At 43.5% G+C, this 17,167-nt stretch overlaps 1 protein-coding gene across 1 annotated transcript in view; it reads right to left on the reverse strand.

The window, feature by feature from the left end:
* smo (smoothened, frizzled class receptor) overlaps positions 1 to 15,754 on the reverse strand; it is a 49,706-nt gene extending 33,952 nt beyond the window's left edge. The window contains exon 1 of the mRNA XM_072241564.1: positions 14,856 to 15,754. Within this exon, the coding sequence (XP_072097665.1) occupies positions 14,856 to 15,105 (250 nt within the window). The 5' untranslated portion in view covers positions 15,106 to 15,754. The remainder of the gene's footprint in view (positions 1 to 14,855) is intronic.
* Positions 15,755 to 17,167: the final 1,413 nt, after the last annotated feature.

The following is a 17,167-nucleotide window of genomic DNA, read 5'->3' on the forward strand; positions in this document are numbered from 1 at the left end:
TTTTTGCACTACCTTACTTTCCATTTTCTATTTTCTATTTATGATTTATAATTTAAATTTTTAATATTTACTAAATTTTAGTATTTTTAATATTTTTAATATTCAATATTTGTAATCCAGGGAGTGGGAAGTGCAGAATCAAATATCGCTGTGATGATTGTACGTTCTAGTATCAATTGTTTGGTGACAATAAAGTATAAAGTATTTACAGCCTCAAAAAGTTCAAAACAATGTCATCAAATCTGATTTCCCTTTCATAAAACCATATTGATCTTGCACAATCCTATAATAATTTTTAAAGTACCCTGTACGACTTGTTTAATAATAAATTCCAGCACTTTCCCTACTATTTCTGTCATATTAACTGGCCTGGAGTTCCCTGTTTTCACTGTCCCCTTTTCTTTAAATCAGAGTTACACTTGTTACCTCCCAATCCACAGGACCCATAAAATGTTTACACTACAGAAGGCAGCCACTTAGTCCATCATAACTGCATTAACTTTTAACCAAACAACTCCAGTTCCACCCACCAACTCTTTTTACATTGCCTTGCAAAGTGTTCACAACCACAGTATATTTGTTGGATTGTCTTTGGAAGGCCACAGTGCAGCCCATCTCCACCCTATCTTCAGGCATTGCCTCCAGATTCCACCTAGTGCACGGAGAAAGTTCTCCCTCATGTCATTCTTAATTTTCTTCCTCTTTGTTTTCTACCTGCGGCTTAATAGTTCTTGACCCTCCACATAATAAATTCCCTTCCAATCTCCATTCAGTATCTTAAGTATGTTTATCAAATGACCCCTCAGTCAAAGAAAATGCCCCAGTCTCTATAATCTATCCTTGCAAATGTCGTTCCTCTTACCAGAAACCATACTCATAAATCTTTCCTCTCTAACATTTTCACATGCTTCTTATAAAAGTGACGAGAATTAGATACAATAATCTAGCTGAGGGCACAATAACTTCAGGTTCATTGTAACTTTCCTGTACTTACCACGTGTTCCATTGATAAAGCCCAGAATTGTGTGTACATCATTTTCCATCACCTTCAGTGATTTGTGAACATGTGCCTGTAGGTTCCTCTGTTCCAGCACCCCATTTACAACAGGACCCTTTATTCCGTGTTGCCTTTCCGCATTCATTTCATCTGCCACACATCTGTGCCTTATATTCTGTTCCAGTCTTTTATACAGTTTACAGTAATGCTTAGAAATTGCAGTTGGATACCCTGGGTCCAGATCAAGCATATGGATAAAATAAAGGCTATGGTCCTAACACCAGACTCTGGAGGACACCAATACTCAAGGTTCTCTGACCTGGAACACCACAACCCTTTGTTGTCAATCACTGCTATTTTTGTATCCATGCTGCCAATGTCCCCTTTGTGTTCCAACCTTCAACACTGTCAAAAGCCTTCCGCACGACACCGGTTGCATTATCCTCATTAACTCTATCTGTTATCTCCTCAAACCAGCCGAAAATGACTCCCCTTTACAAATCTGCGTTAACTTGCCAAATCCACTTTCCTCCAAGTGACTATGAATCCTCAATCAGATAAACGTTTTTAGTAGGTTTCCCACCACATGGGTTCTGGTAACTGGTTAATCCTTACTCCTTTTTCAAAGAAAAAGCTCTGAAACATCAGTCAGGGCACATGATCTCCTGTGCTTCCCACAAAACACTCGGATGTATTCCATCCATTCCTGGTGATGCATCTCCTTTAAGTTCAGCCAACCTTTCTGATACATCTGTACTATCAATCTTTTCCTATCTAGTATCAAAGCGAATTGTTCTTTTATGATGCATTATACTCATTTAGTACAACACTGCTATCAGCAGTCATGAGCAAGTTGCCATATTTTGTCTTGCCTCACTCCTGTATGTAATATGTAATCATCATCGTTATGTGCTGTGCCGTATGACATCATCGTGTGCAATGTTGTATGACGTGGGCGATCATGGTCTTGACCAAGATTGTTCTTGGCAAACTTTTCTACAGAAGTGCCTAACCATTGCCTTCTTCTGGGCGGCGTCTTTACAGAATGGGTGATCCCAGCCATTATCAATACTCCTCAGAAATTGTCTGCCTGGCATCAGTGATCACATAACCAAGGCTTGTAATGTCCACCACCTGCTCCCATGGCTTCATGTTACCAGATCGGAGGGCTAAGCACGAGCTACACTTTGCCCCAGGATGACCTGCAGGCTGGCAGAGGGAAGGAGCACCTTACACCTCCTTTGGTAGAGACCTATCTCCACCACGCCACCCACCTGTATTTACTATTGATATGCTAATAAACACGTAGATTTTCATTTATGTTGACATCTTCTCTCCTTGCCTCTCTGATTTGAACTTTCATTTCCCCATTGACTCTTTTGGCATTTAGAAGCATTTAGATAGGCAATTGAGTAGACTGGGAATGGAGGGATATAGACCATGAATAGATAGAATTGGTATGTTCCATCTTCTTACTTGTTTTTTTATTAGTCTTAGCAATCTGACATCTGTCATAAGCGCCCTTTCTTGCGTTGTCTTCTCCTGGATTTCTTTTGTCACATAGTGAGCTCTGGATGTCTTCTTCCTTTGCCCCTCAGACATATCCAAACCAAACCAATTTTTCCTTCAAGGTAGCCAATTGTTCTATTTCAGTTTTGTCTGTCAACCTATAATTCCCTTTTCCTCTGGTTTATATCTACTATCATCCCACTGAAATCTGTCTTAATTATAATTAATAATTATTTGTCTTAATTACTTTTTACTATACAGGGCTCTGCTTTTATAGCCAATCTTAATAATGTTATGTTACGGCACAGTCTCATTAACAACTTGAACAATTGTAACAATAGCTTTCAATTTATAAACTCCACCAGCTTAGCAATAAAATTAACTTAGCATTTGCCCTTCCTAATAACTTAACGTGGTTTCATGCACAAAAACACCTAGATCCCTCTGTGTTTCACTCACTGACAGTCCTTCATTCCAGGAACAGACTACCTTTTGATTCCTGCGAGAGAAATGTATGACCTCACACTTTCCTACATTAAACTCCATTTGCCAACTTTCTGTCCAGTCACATAATCCATTTGCATCATCTTACTGAATATAGTCACCCTCATCATGGCAGGCCCTCTTTAACTATTTTTGTGTCATCAGCAAACTTAGGTAGGTAACACTCTACTCCACTAATACAGATAGAATATAATTGGGAGCTAAGGATTAATCTTTGGGTAACTCCACTTGCTATGTCTTCCCAGTCTGTAAATGACCCATTTATACCAACTCTCCACTTGCGTGTTAAACTGGCTTCATATTAACATACTTCTTCCAATATCCTGAGGTCTTGTGGACCAGCCTTTTATGTGGCAACTTATCAAGTGCCTTCTGGAAAGTTGAATACACTTCATTGACAAATAAGACCATGACATAGGAACAGAATTAAGCCATTCAGCCCATCAAGATTGCTCCACTATTCCGTCATGGCTGAGCCCGGATTCCACTCAATCCCACACTGTCATAAGGGGGCACTGGGAGCGGATCCAAATGCAAGACACAGACACTGAAGTTCTAGGAACAGGACTAGGTTTGTCAAGAAAGCATGGCAAGACGCAACGCAGGCCCTGGACGAGACTTGGAACTAGGAGCCTGGGCTAGGACTCTGAGCCAGAGACTGGACAGAGACCCGGAACCTGGGTCTTGACTCAGGCTCGGACCCCGGATCTAGGCGAGGACAAGACGTGGCTACAGCACTGGACATGGAACTCCTGCACAGGATGAGGCACATGGACAGGACCAGAACTCAAAGCCTTGGCTTGGACAGGACAAGGTGCTTGGACCAGACGAGTTTCTAGGACGTGGCTTGGACTAGACGAGCTACTTGGACGAGACTTGGACTAGACAAGCTACCTGGACGTGGCTTGGACTAAACGAAGGAACTCCTGGACTGGACGAGGGAACTCCAGCGCAGGACGTGGCACTTGAACTAGATTCGGCTTGGCTCTTGGACTTCGCTGGGTTAGGCTCTAGGGTACAGAGCCAGGACTCCTACTTGGGCTCGGAGCCGCCGGGACCCTTCTAGGATGCAGGGCCAGGATGCTTTCCAGGACACAGGGCCGGGATGACTGCTGAGGATACTTGAGGAGGATTCTGATGAAGTGGCAGACGAAGGGTGCAGGCGAGATAACTGTCGGTGATTTGCAAGGGAGGGGAAGGGAACAGTCCAGCAGGGAATCCTTGGTTTGCAGAGGTACTTATGTGTCAGCCCAAAACGAGAATCAATTAAGGCACCCAATGGAACAAGGGAAAACAGGAAAACCTGGAATAAGGATTGGTGAACCGGACCGTGAACTGGAACGCAGATTTCACGGACTGGACCATGACACACACACCTGTCTTCTCGCCATATCCTTTGATGCCCTGACCAATCAGGAAATGATCAACTTCGCCTTAAATATACCCACGGACTTGGCCTCCACCACAGACTGTGCCAGAGCATTTCACAGATTTACTACTCACTGGCTAAATAAAATCCTCCTTACCTCTGTTCTAAAGGGTCACCCCTCAATTTTGAGGCTGTGCCCTCTAGTTCTGGATACCCCCACTATAGGAAGCATCCTCTCCATACCTACCTTATCTAGTCCTTTCAACATTCGGTAGGTTTCAATGAGATCCCCCCCAGCCCGTGAGCCAAAGCCTTACTACTCTTACTCAAGACTACACTGACAATGACCATTCCTGTAGGCAGAACCTCTCTTTGATAGAGTCTGGGTTTTTAAGGCTCTGCGTGGGAATGCTGCTCTTGTGTCCGCACAGTACTCCAGTCAAGGGTCCCATCAAAAAGCCTACCGCTTTTTCAAGTTCTTTGTCAGACCTGCGTGGGAACGCAACTATTGCATCTATGCAGTCCTCCAAATGTCATTCTTTCATCTCCACTAGTTGTATAAACAGATTAAAGTCTCATATGATTACCCAGTTGTAGGCATCTTTACTTTTCTAACCTATCTATGCCTTGTATCACCCCTACTGCTTTGGGTCGATGAAATATTTTCTTCCTACTTGCTCCGTCTTTTCATCCCCCGTTCCCTAGATTGATTCTACTTTAGTGCTCACCAACCTTTTTAAGCCCAAGATCGCCTACCTCGACCTTACTGAAAGGCAAGATCTACCTACTAAATCGTTTAGAGAAAAAACAACTCAGATTGTACTGCCAATTTGAGACCTTTTATTTGGGTTAATTGTATTTGAATTACACAAAATACTTTTGTCAAACTTTCAAATTAATTCAAACAAGAAAACACTGTAACTGGCATATCTTTCTTTAAGGATATTACAATATATCACACCTTTAACTCTACATTTCATTATTTAATTTTATTTCAACACGAAAAATAAATGAATAAGAATTGACTGTTGCACTCAGTGTGATGACTGGGACTGAATACTTTCTGCTAGTTCCCTGAAATTTGGCTCATAACTACAGACAGCCAGTCTGAGACAGTCTGTGAGGTGTCTGTCAGTAAGACAGCTCCTGTACTTAGATTTAATAATTTTTCATCTGTGAAAATGCAATTTCACATAGATAAGTTGACCTGAAGTAGGCACTGACTTTTAGTGCTATAAAACCCACGCGTACACCACGCATTGTTGGGGCCCCATCAGTAGTAATTGCCACCTGTTTATGAATGGGGGTGTCATTTTCACGGACATATCTTTTAAACTCATTGCAAATATCCTCACCTCTCGTTCTCTCCTTTAATTGCAAAAGAGTGAGGAAGTCCTCCTTTGTTGTAAAATCCTGGAAAGCCATTCTGACAAATACAACAAGCTGAGCTGTTTGCATTACATTCAGGGATTCGTCGAATTGTAGTGAAAAATATCCACGTCCTCTGACAGTGACTCTCCCCTCCTTGTCACTGTTGCAGGACCAAGCGGTATATTATGTATTGCGGTTGTGATGTTGTTTTTGTTTCTAAAGTCATTAAATACAGTCTCTGCGGTAATGGCCATTGCTTCCTTGAATAAATCGCCATCTGTAAAAGGCTTCTTGTGTTTAGCCAAAAGGCGACTTACACGAAATGATGCTTCAATAGCAGCCTTATTTTGAGCAGCACGTTTTGTGAAAAATGATTGCTGGACCTTCAACCCTGATTTCAGCTCCTCAACTTTGCTGGCGCGGATTGCGCTCTTTGCAGGGTAGGTGTCTTTAAATTTCTGGTGGTTGGTGTTGTGGTGCCACTCCAGATTCCCTCTTTTAGTCAGTGCTTGTGTTTGGTGGCACAACATGCATACACACTTGTCTTTCACCAAGGTAAATAGAAATTCCTCTTCCCATTCTGGATGGAATTTGTACGTTTTCGCCTTCTTTCGTGGAGCCTCCGCCATGCTATCAGGATATCACGAGCGAGTGCCGTATATTGATGTTTGCGACAATCTGTACTCTTTTGCCGGGACACACACAGCACATCTTTAAGAAAAAAAGCTGAAATAAACAAACTAATTAATTAGGTGCTGCCCGGCACATAAATGTCGGCCCAGATCAGAGGCGACGCAATCGGCAAGCGAATCTGATCTGGGCTGACACTTATGTGCCAGGCGGCACCTAATTAATTAGCTTGTTTATTTCGGCTTTTTTCTTAAATGTGCTGGGTACGTTCCAACTACCGCTGTACCACTGCATTCTTCGCGGCCCGGTGGTTGGGGACCATCGCGTATCTAATTTAATTGGTCACTTTGATGCAGCACAAGCTACGTTGAAAACGCAGTTCATGGCGGGGGAGCTACACACATGCAAACTGGGCAGAAAGAATGGAACTAAAACCCTGCAACCTGGAAACAATCTCTCTTTACAAACAGCTTTGCAGCAGAAGTATTGCTATATTACCATTACCCTAATTAGTATTACTTATTTTTATAATGCTCACATTACAACAATATTTGTGTATTTATTTTTGATTTTTTTTGGGATCTACTGGGAAAGTCTCAAAGATCGACCAGTCGATTGTGATCAACGGGTCGGCGACGCCTATTCTACTTGATTTTCTGAGCTACGAACCTTTCCCTCTACAGCTTTTATCCCATTCATTAATTTTAGGACTACCCCCACTCCATTTCTAAACGTTCTGGAAAACCTCATTTCTAACCTTGGTTACTTGGCACCCATGGGTCTGTAACAGCTATTAGACTGCACCCATTTATGTTCATTTATGCCACTAATGCACCTACCTTGTTACAAATGCCGTTTGAATTCGAGTAAAATGTCTTTAATTTTGCCTTTGTACCGTTATCACTTCTCCATCTCTCAATGAAAATAAATTAAAGCCATGATCTCTGTTTCTCTTTCCACAGATGCTGCCTGGTCTGCTGTGTGTTTTCAGAAATTTTTATGTTTGTTTCTAACTATGTGCAATGTTCCTGATACAGTGGGTATTGTTACCCAATTTGCTACCTTATGCTTTTGCTTTAAGCTTTCCGTTTAACTTTCTAGATTTTCCCCTCTTGAACCCCTCCTCACTACTTACAGTACAGCACAGGGATACAGTACTGACTTCCATGATTAGCACAGTCCCTAGTGATTACTCCTGTAAGTGAGTGCTGTATCCTTGTAAGTAATCTCACCTGGCTGCTCGAGGTCCATGTCCCTCTATTTCCTGCTAGTTTGTGTGCCTGTCCAAATCCCCTGTAAACTTTACTATTATATCTGCTTCCACCACTTCCCAAGGCAGTGTGTTCCAAGCACATAGTACTCTCTGAAAATTACCTCATAAATCTTCTTCGAACTTCCCCCCTTCTCATCTTAAAGCTATGTGATATTTCCATCCCAGGAAAAAGACTCTGACCTCCTCTAATTTTACACACTTCTCTCAGGAAGCACCTCGTCCTTCAACACTCCAGAGAAATTAAGTTTGTCCAATCTTTCCTTAGGATTAATACTCTCTGCTGCAGGTGATGCTCTAGTGAACCTCTTCTGCACCCTCCCCAAAGCCTCCACATCATTCCATGGTGACCAGAACTCTATGCGAAACTCCAAATGTTGCTTTTCTGTTGCACCACGATTTCCCTTTTGTTAATTCACCATTCTGGTTGATGAAGGCAGGTTTGCCACATACTTCCTTTCGCGTCCTATCTATTTGCGTTGTCATTTTCAGGGAAATACAGATTTGCACCACAAGATCCCTCTTTACATCAATACTCCCAGGAGTCCTGCCATTTATTCCCGATTGCAACATCTTACGCACATCCAGCTTTAGCTCCATCTGCCATTTCTCTGCCCATGTTTCCAACTGGTCCATATCCTACTGACAAATTTCATGTCATCTCCAAACTTCCTAATAAGTCAACCTATATTTTTGTGCTAAGCATTTATAAATCTTCCAGCATTAATCCTTCCCAATAACACTGGGCACAGATCTTCACTCAGAGTAACATCCCCACCACTACCCCCTGCATTCTATGGCCAAGCCTATTTTGAATCCAATAAACAGAGTCTCCATGGATCTTAGTACCTCAATCGTCTTTTTCAGCCTACCATGAGGGACCTTGTAGAATGCTTTACTAAATTCCATATAAATTTTAAAGGATTATCTACAGCACTAATTATTCACTTCACAAGGACACTGCTCTAATCCGTCCACCTCACCTGGTTTCGCCCATCACCTGCCAGGTTTTACTTCATTCCCTCCGCCCCAACTTCGTATTCTAGTTTCTTCCCCCTTTCCTTCCAGTGGCTCATCTCCATCCTACATCTATTCTATCCCCCAAATCATGAGACTATGAGGGAAAGCGAGGAGGTGATAGACAGGAGCTACAAGGAGATAATCACCCCAAGACTACAGGAGACAGATAAAGGGTGACTGTCAGGAGAGGGAAGAGAGAACGTCAAATAGTGGAGAGCACCCCTGTGGCCATCCCCCTCAACAATATGTACTCCATTTTCAGTACTGTTCGGGGGGTGGGGGTGGCAAACTAATTGGGGGAAGTAACAGTGGTCGTGCCTCTGGCACTGAGTCTGGCCCTATGGCTCAGAAGGGCAGGGAACTGAAGAGGAAGGCAGCAGTGATAGGGGACTCTATAGTTAGGGGGACAGATAGGCGATTCTGCGAAAAAGAAACACCGATAGTGGTTTACCTCCCAGGTGCCAGGGTCTGCCATGTTTCTGAACAGATCCACGATATCCTGAAAAGGGAGGGTGAGCAGCCAGCAATAGTGGTACATATTGGTACTAATAACATAGGTAGAAAAAGGGAGGAGGTCCTGAAAACAGAATACAGGGACTTAGGAAAGAAGCTGAGAAACAGAACCTCAAGGGTAGTAATCTCAGCCTGTGCCACGCGACAGTGAGGACAGGAAGAGAATGAGGTGGCAGATAACTGTGTGGTTGAAGAGTTGAAACGGGGGCAGGGATTCAGATTTCTGGGTCACCTGGACCTCTTCTAAGGCAGGTTGCACTTGAATCCAAGGGGGACCAATATTCTTGCGGGAAGATTTATTAGAGCTGTTGGGAGTGGTTTAAACTAATATGGCAGGGGGATGGCACCCAGTGTGATAGAGCTGAGGATGAACAAGCAGGTTTACAAGTAGATGATGGGTGTAACATGAATGTAAGGAAGGACAAGCCAATGACTGGGTACAAATGCAGACAAAGCAAAGAGCTAAATTGTACCACAGAGGCAGAATTCAAAAGGGTGAAGGGTGCAGGACTGAAGGTGCTGTATTTAAACACATGTAGTATTCAGACTGTAGATGAATTCATGGCACAATTAGAGATTGGTTGTTATGACGCTGCGGGCATCACTGAGCTGTGGCTGAAAAAAGTTCCCAGATGGGAGCTTAACATCAAAGGGTACAACGTCGAAAGGACAGGCAGGAAGGCATAGGTAGTGGTGTGGCTCTTGGCAAGAGATGGAATTCCATCTTTAGAAAGAGGTGACGTAGGATCAGAGAATATCAAATCTTTGTGGGTGGAGTAAAGGTAAAAAAAACCTGCAAGGGTAAAAAAAAACTATTATGGGGATCATATATAGGCCTCCAACTAGAAGCCAAGATGTGGGGTTGAGATTGGAAAGACCGTAAGAGCATAAGACAAGGAGCAGAATTAGGTCATTTGGCCCAGGGTCTGCTCCACCATTCAATTATGGCCAATCCTTTTCTCCCCTCCCCAGCCTTCTCCCCATAACCTTTGATGCCATGTTCAATCAAAAACCTATCAAGCTCTGCCCTAAACACACCCCACAACCTTGCCTCCACGGCTGCCTGTGTTAATAAATTCCACAAATCTATCACCCTTTGGCTAAAGAAACTTCTACGCATCCCTGTTTTAAATGGGCGCCTCTCTATCCTGAGGCTGTGCCGTCTTGTCCTAAGTGTGTAACGTAATAAGGATGCATGTAACAGGGGTAATGTTATAATTACCCTTTGAAACAGGGGACTTCAATATGCAAGGGGATTGGAAAAATCAGATTGGTGTCAGATCGCAAGAGAAGGAATTTGTTGAATGCCTACGAGATGGTTTTTTAGAGAAGCTTGTGCTTGACCCTACTCAGGGAAAGATCATCTTCAAATGGGTGTTGTGTAATAATCCAGATTTTATTAGGGAGCTTAAGATAAAGTTCTATTCAAAAAGTTCAAAAGAACACCTAAACAAGTCTGATGCATTTTGGAAACAAGTCCTGCGGACTGATGAAGTTAAAATAGAACCTTCTGGCCGCAATGAGCAAAGGTATGTTTGGAGAAAAAAGGGTGCAGAATTTCATGAAAAGAATCCATCTCCAACTGTTAAGCACAGGGATGGATCGATCATGCTTTGGGCTTGTGTTGCAGCCAGTGGCACGGGGAACATTTACTGGTAGAGGGAAGAATAAATTCAATTAAAAACCAGCAAATTCTGGAAGCAAAACATCACACCATCTGTAAAAAAGCCGAAGATGAAAAGAGGACGGCTTCTACAACAGGATAATGATCCTAAACACACCTCAAGATCCACAATGGACTACCTCAGAAGGTGCAAGCTGAAGGTTTTGCCATGGCCCTCACAGTCCCCGGACCTAAACATCATCGAGAATCTGTGGATAGACCTCAAAAGAGAAGTGCATGCAAGACGACCCAAGGATCTCACAGAACTAGAAGCCTTTTGCAAGGAAGAATGGGCGAAAATCCCCCAAACAAGAATTGAAAGACTCTTAGCTGGCTACAAAAAGCGTTTACAAGCTGCAATACTTGCCAAAGGGGGTGTTACTAAGTACTGCCATGCAGGGTGCCCAAACTTTTGCTTCGGGCCCTTTTCCTTTTTTGTTATTTTGAAACTGTAAAAGATGGAAATAAAAAAGTTTTCTTGCTTAAAATATTAAAGAAATGTGTCATCTTTAACTTTATGCCTTTTGGAAATCAGTTCATCTTTTACTCGCTTAGCTATTCACAGTAACAGAAATTTTGACCAGGGGTGCCCAAACTTTTGCATGCCACTGTAGTTGCTCAAGGCCTTCTAATCTTCCAAGGGACCTACGTTCATCTTAGTCACCCTGTTCCACTTTATATAAAAAGTTCTACTGTCTGTTTTTATATTTTGTGCTAGTTTACTTTCATAAACAATCTTTGTTTCCTGGTTAGACCATTGGTTTCTACATAAAACAGCCTTGAGAAGGTCCCATTTACTCTGGTGTCAGATGGTAACCACACCCTTTACAGCCTTACTTTCAAGGACATAGTGGTTGAACACTTGGATGAGTATGAGCTGAGAAAGGACTGCAATTGTACATCATGGTCTAGGTATGATGATCTTTTCAAAGACTGTAGCAAGATTAGTCAGGCTGAACCTCTGTGCCTGACTAGTCATCAGATGTGCGATGATTAGCAGATTTTCTCTCAGATGAGATATAAAACCAAGTCTTGTCCTCCCTTTTTACCTAAAAAAGATTCAAGTAAATCAAGAATCTTCTCCCGATTTCTTCACAATATTTATCCTTCAATAAATAACACCAACAGCTTTTCTTAAGTTATTGATATTAATTGGAATTGGCTGTGTATAAAATGACTGTTCTGCTTCATGCATTCCAACAATGAAGTAAAACAGCTTGAGATGTTTTGATGCTGTGAAATACTTTTTAAATGTGCAAAAATTCTTTCTATCTCTATTTTCCTCCTCTTGCATATTTATATGTTTCCCCTCTCCAAAATCATCAGAAATATAAGGCCATAAGTTATAGGAGCAGAATTAGGCCATTTGGCCCATCGAGTATGCTCTGCCATTTCATTACACCTGCCCCTCCATCTATCTTCATATCATCTTAAACTTTGCAACAATGCCATAAATTCCATCATCCAAATCATGGACATAAAAAGAATTGGTCCCAACACAGACCCCTGTGGAACATCACTAGTCACTGGCAAGCAGCCAGAAGAGGCTCCCTTTATTCCCACTCTGTGCCTCCTGCCAATCAGCCACTGCTTTATCCATGCTAGAATCTTTCCTGTAATACCGTGAGCTTGTAACTGGTTAAGCAGCCTCATGTGCGGCATCTTGTCAAACAGCTTCTGGATATGCTATGATAATCCACATGTACACTGAGAAGACCTCACACTATCTCAATAAAGTCTTTCACCATCAATTTATCCTGTGGTATGAAGATATTACTCATTCTGGATATACTGACATTTTCTACAGAGACCCCAACAGTTGGGCTTCTGTCACAATCTTTATACTCTTGTCAGCACTTTCTTGATTCTTGCTATTATCTCAAGTTAACACAGTTAGCAATCTAATGGAACTTTATGCTGTGTTTTCAGCATCATCATATTATTCCCATCATTGAGATCAACAACTTTCAGTAACATCAACAGTGCCCAGGCAATCTACTCTTCTGTTGTCACTAGGGTTCTGTATTCCAGTGTTCAACTGGCTGTTTCCTACCTTCTACCCTTCATGAACATGTTCATCTAAAACTCCAATGGCTACACCTTAAGTCACACCAGATCTATAAGACCATAAAGCTATTCTACTCCTATGTCTTATAGTCGAGGGATAATATATCAGCCATGATGGAATAGTGGAGCGGACTTGATAGGCGTAATGGCCTACTTCTGCTCCTGTGTCTTATGGTCTTAAATCCATTCATCAATCAGCCCACGTCAAATCCCACTTCCCTTACCTCACTATTTCTACATAACCTTTTTCATTTTCAGATCCCTTGTTTCCCATTATCTTTGCATCATCCTGCAGCATACTTCTTAAATGCTGTGACTTTTAGGGCCTTGTATGCCTTCCCCATTACCCTGCCCACCACTGGTGAACTTTGACCTCTGTCATTTCTTCTTTAAACCTCTTCATCCTGCTTTAAGAGACCGTCATTACTATCCAAAATTTTAATCCAAACTTGACTTCTCTGTCTCACTTCAGTTTTTTTTTGTCTGCTTACACTCTCACAAAGCATCTTAACGTGAGTTATTGAAGACAAGACATTCAAATGAATTTTCACTTTCCCTACCTGGAATGTCTGAACTCTACCCTCCACCCATTCTGCAGATGACAATATCCTTCCACGTATAGAATCTGAGAGTCACTGACAATGTCAGCTGCCCTTCCGGAGATGACGATGAGTCAACACCTTGAACAACCACAGTTCAGGGACAGCACAGAATTAAAGAGCAACACAAAATGCTGGAGGAACTCAGTCGGTCAGACAGGTTCTTTGAAAAGGAATGAAGCATCAACATTTCAAGTTGAGACCCTTCGTCGGGACTGGAAAGGAAGGAGGAAGAAGCCAGAATAAGAAGTGAGGGGAGAGGAAGGAGTACAAGGTAGAAGGTGATAGGTAAAGCCAAGTACGTGGAAAGGTACAAGCACAAGCTACAAGCTAGAAGATGATAGTACAAGTACAAGCTAGAAGATAATAGGTAAAGCCAAGTAATAGGTGGGAGGGTGGTGGGGGAATGGTGAGAAATTGGGAGGTGATGGAAAAAGGTAAAGGACGGATGGAGTCTGATAGGAGAAGAGAGTGAACCATGGGAGAAAGGGAAAGAGGAGGGGCATGAGGGGTGGAAAGCAGGTGAGAGAAGGGCCAGGGTGGGAAATGGAAGAAAAGAGAAGGGGGAGGGGGAAACATTACTGGAAGTTGGAGAAATCCATGTTCATGCCATCAGACAGAATATGAAGTGTTGCTCCTCCAACCTGAGACTGGAAACCTTATTCCTTTCTACAGATGCTGGCAGACATGTTGAGTCCCTCCAGCATCTTGTGTGCGTTACCCTGGATTTCCAGTGTCTGCCGAACTTACAGCATTAAAGAGTTTTGATGCATCTGAATGACTACCCAACTATTTCAGGGCGGATTTCCAATTCAACCACTCTGCACTGTTCTGGCATTAGGTTTAAGCCAGATCGGGTAAGCATGGCAAAATTCTTCCCCAAACAGAGCAACGGTTTTGTTTACAACAATCTGGAAGTTCCACTAACTGTTGCTTCCTATTCCAGATTTCTTACAATATCCGAACTTGAAATGAGCGTCCACAGCCCTCTGGTGTGAAGGACTCCACAGATTCACAACTCAGTGAAGGAATTTGTCGTCTGAGTCCTGTACTGCAGATCCCTTAACTGGTACTAGAGGAGCCGTTTTCCAGTTATGACACAACCACTTTATATTGACTTTTTCACAAAGTGAAGTCCTGTATAACTAAAAACCTCCCCCCCCCCCGGAGGCCATTTTCAGGCTGTGAGGGCAAACAATCGCTGTTTACTCCCCAACAGCATCCAAAGTTAAAATATTGCAAAACACGGGAGGGGTGCACTGGAACTTTAAACATTTTCTCTGGTTATTTATAAAGAGAAAACGGCTCGTTTTTGATCCGATCGAAGGGTCTGCATGCAGTACCTGACCACAGGACCAGCTTGTCGTGCGCCTCCTCCTGAGTTGCCGAGTCCTCGGCCAGGGCGAGCGAGGTGTGCGTGTAAGGCAATGTGGAGCCCAGGCATGTGTTGTACCTCAAGGGCTCGCAGTCCGAAACCTTCTTACAGCGGTCGTACGGAGACGTGTGGTTGGTGCCGCTCAGCTCCGCCGAGATCCAGAGGAGAAGCGAGCAGGCTGCAGCCGCCTTCACAAAAGACTCCCACCCGGTAGACATCTTGGACCCGCAGTTACAAAGTTGAGAGAAATCCTTTCTTCCCACTCTCTGCGCGGGCCCCTTTGCACAATAAATCTCGTCTCTCCCCACTGAAAACAAACTTGGTGACGCTCCGTCCGACTGCCTGCCGGCTGCTTCGCCCGCGTCCGCTCGCTCCAGATGTGCCCGCTTCGCAACTTGCAGCGAATGTCATCGCGTCAATTTCCATTCCTCGCCGCCTGCGATCTGATCATTCCACAACCCCCACCCCTCCTCCCTCCCGAACGAATCTTTTCCTTAAGTGCCGTCACATTCAACAAAAAAACACAAAGACCGGGGGGGGGGGGCGCGGAATGCGAACGAGTTGATCTGTAGTAATAAAGGACGCGATCTCGACTCCCACTTTAACGAGTGAGCGAGGTAGAGAAAAAAAGATTGTAATTTGATAGTCGGCCGAAATTTTTCTTCTCCACTTCCTTCCTTGTAACTTCTCCCAGTGATCTTTCAAGTTGCGGGTCTTCAGTTTATACTAAGGAGGACTTACACACGTCCATTAAAATAAAACTTTTTTTTGCGCTCCAGCTCTTCACCGTATGTCTGTATTCGTGGTGGGGAGCGGGACTCGGAGGAGGCACATGGCAAAAGTAAGCCACCCCCCCCCCGCCCCACCACCATCCGCAACCAACTCGCACTCACAGGCAGAAGCTATAGAGCCAAGAGAGCTCCCTTCGCAGGCCTCCGTCAACCTTCCCAGGCAGTTCAGCGAAGAACATCCCCCGCTAAATCCAAACAAAAAGCCCTTGTGGATAGTAAGTTCACACACGACGTCAGCCAACTCCAGCACAGGAAAGCTTAAGGCAGACCCTTCAGTTTCTGAACATCCAGCCATGCTGAATTCTATCCCTCAAACTGCTCAATCAGTTAATGGCGGGGCCACGGGCTGGGGTCGTACACTCAATGCCGCCGGCTCACTTAAACCTCTCCCTGCTTCCCTCAGTGTCTAAACGCAAATAAAATACAAGGTTTCTCCACCATCCCCCCACCCCTCTCCATATTCTTCCAAAGAATTTATTAGGCAGAGCTTTAGCCCCTTCTGGCCGGAGTTGGCTGATCTACAGAACATATGGGTAACTTCAACCTATACCGCTTCCACTCCAGATCCAAAGGCACTCCAGCTTCTTTGTCAAACTGCAGTGGGCAGACAACACTCACCCAACTCCATGCCATTCAATGAAACTTACAAGAGAATCCTCTTATATTTAGCAGTGGGAAAAAATAAAGTTCCAGTAATCACCTGCCCCAACTCTACAACACTACCCCAATAATAACAAGACATTGGAAAAGACAGAGATCCTGATCAGTTAGAGAAATGGGCCAAGGAGTGGCAAATGGACAAGTGTGAGGTGATGGATTTTTGGAAAGTCAAATCAGTGTAGGATTTATACCATTACACTCACAAGGGCACTAGAGGGACTTAAGTGTATTGTTTGTTGAAAGTGGTGACACAGGTAGACAAGGTGGTGTAAAAGGCACCTTGGTTTTATCAGTCAGAACACTGAGTACAGGAGTTGGGGTGTTATGTTGTAGTTGTATTAGTGATTGGTGAGGCCACACTTGGAATACTGTGTACAGTTTAGTTATAGGAAAGATATGGCTAAACTGGAAAGAGTGCAGGGGGGTTGGTCTGGCTAGATCTTTGTTCCTTGGAGTGTAGGAAAATGAGAGGAGGCCTTACAGAAATATTTAAAAACATGAGAAACACAGATAAGGTGTATGGGAACAGTTTTCCCCAGGGTAGGTAGTTCAAAACTAAGGGGCACAGATTTAGGATGAGAGGGGAAAGATTTATAAGGGAAGTGAGGAAAACTTTTTCATAGAGCGGGTAGTGAGTACTGTACATAGAGTGAGCTGCCAGAGGAAGTGGTCGAGGCAGGACAGGCACATGGAGGGATGGAGCTCAGACGGGTACAGGCTGAACATGAGAAATGAGTGAGCACCGTGGTCATCATGGACATGTGGCCCAAAGGCTATGTGTCCGTGATGTATTGCTCTATGAAGAGCTAAAAAAGTTACTGCTGACTCC

Source organism: Mobula birostris, chromosome 23, assembly GCF_030028105.1.
Source record: "Mobula birostris isolate sMobBir1 chromosome 23, sMobBir1.hap1, whole genome shotgun sequence".
NCBI lineage: Eukaryota > Metazoa > Chordata > Chondrichthyes > Myliobatiformes > Myliobatidae > Mobula > Mobula birostris.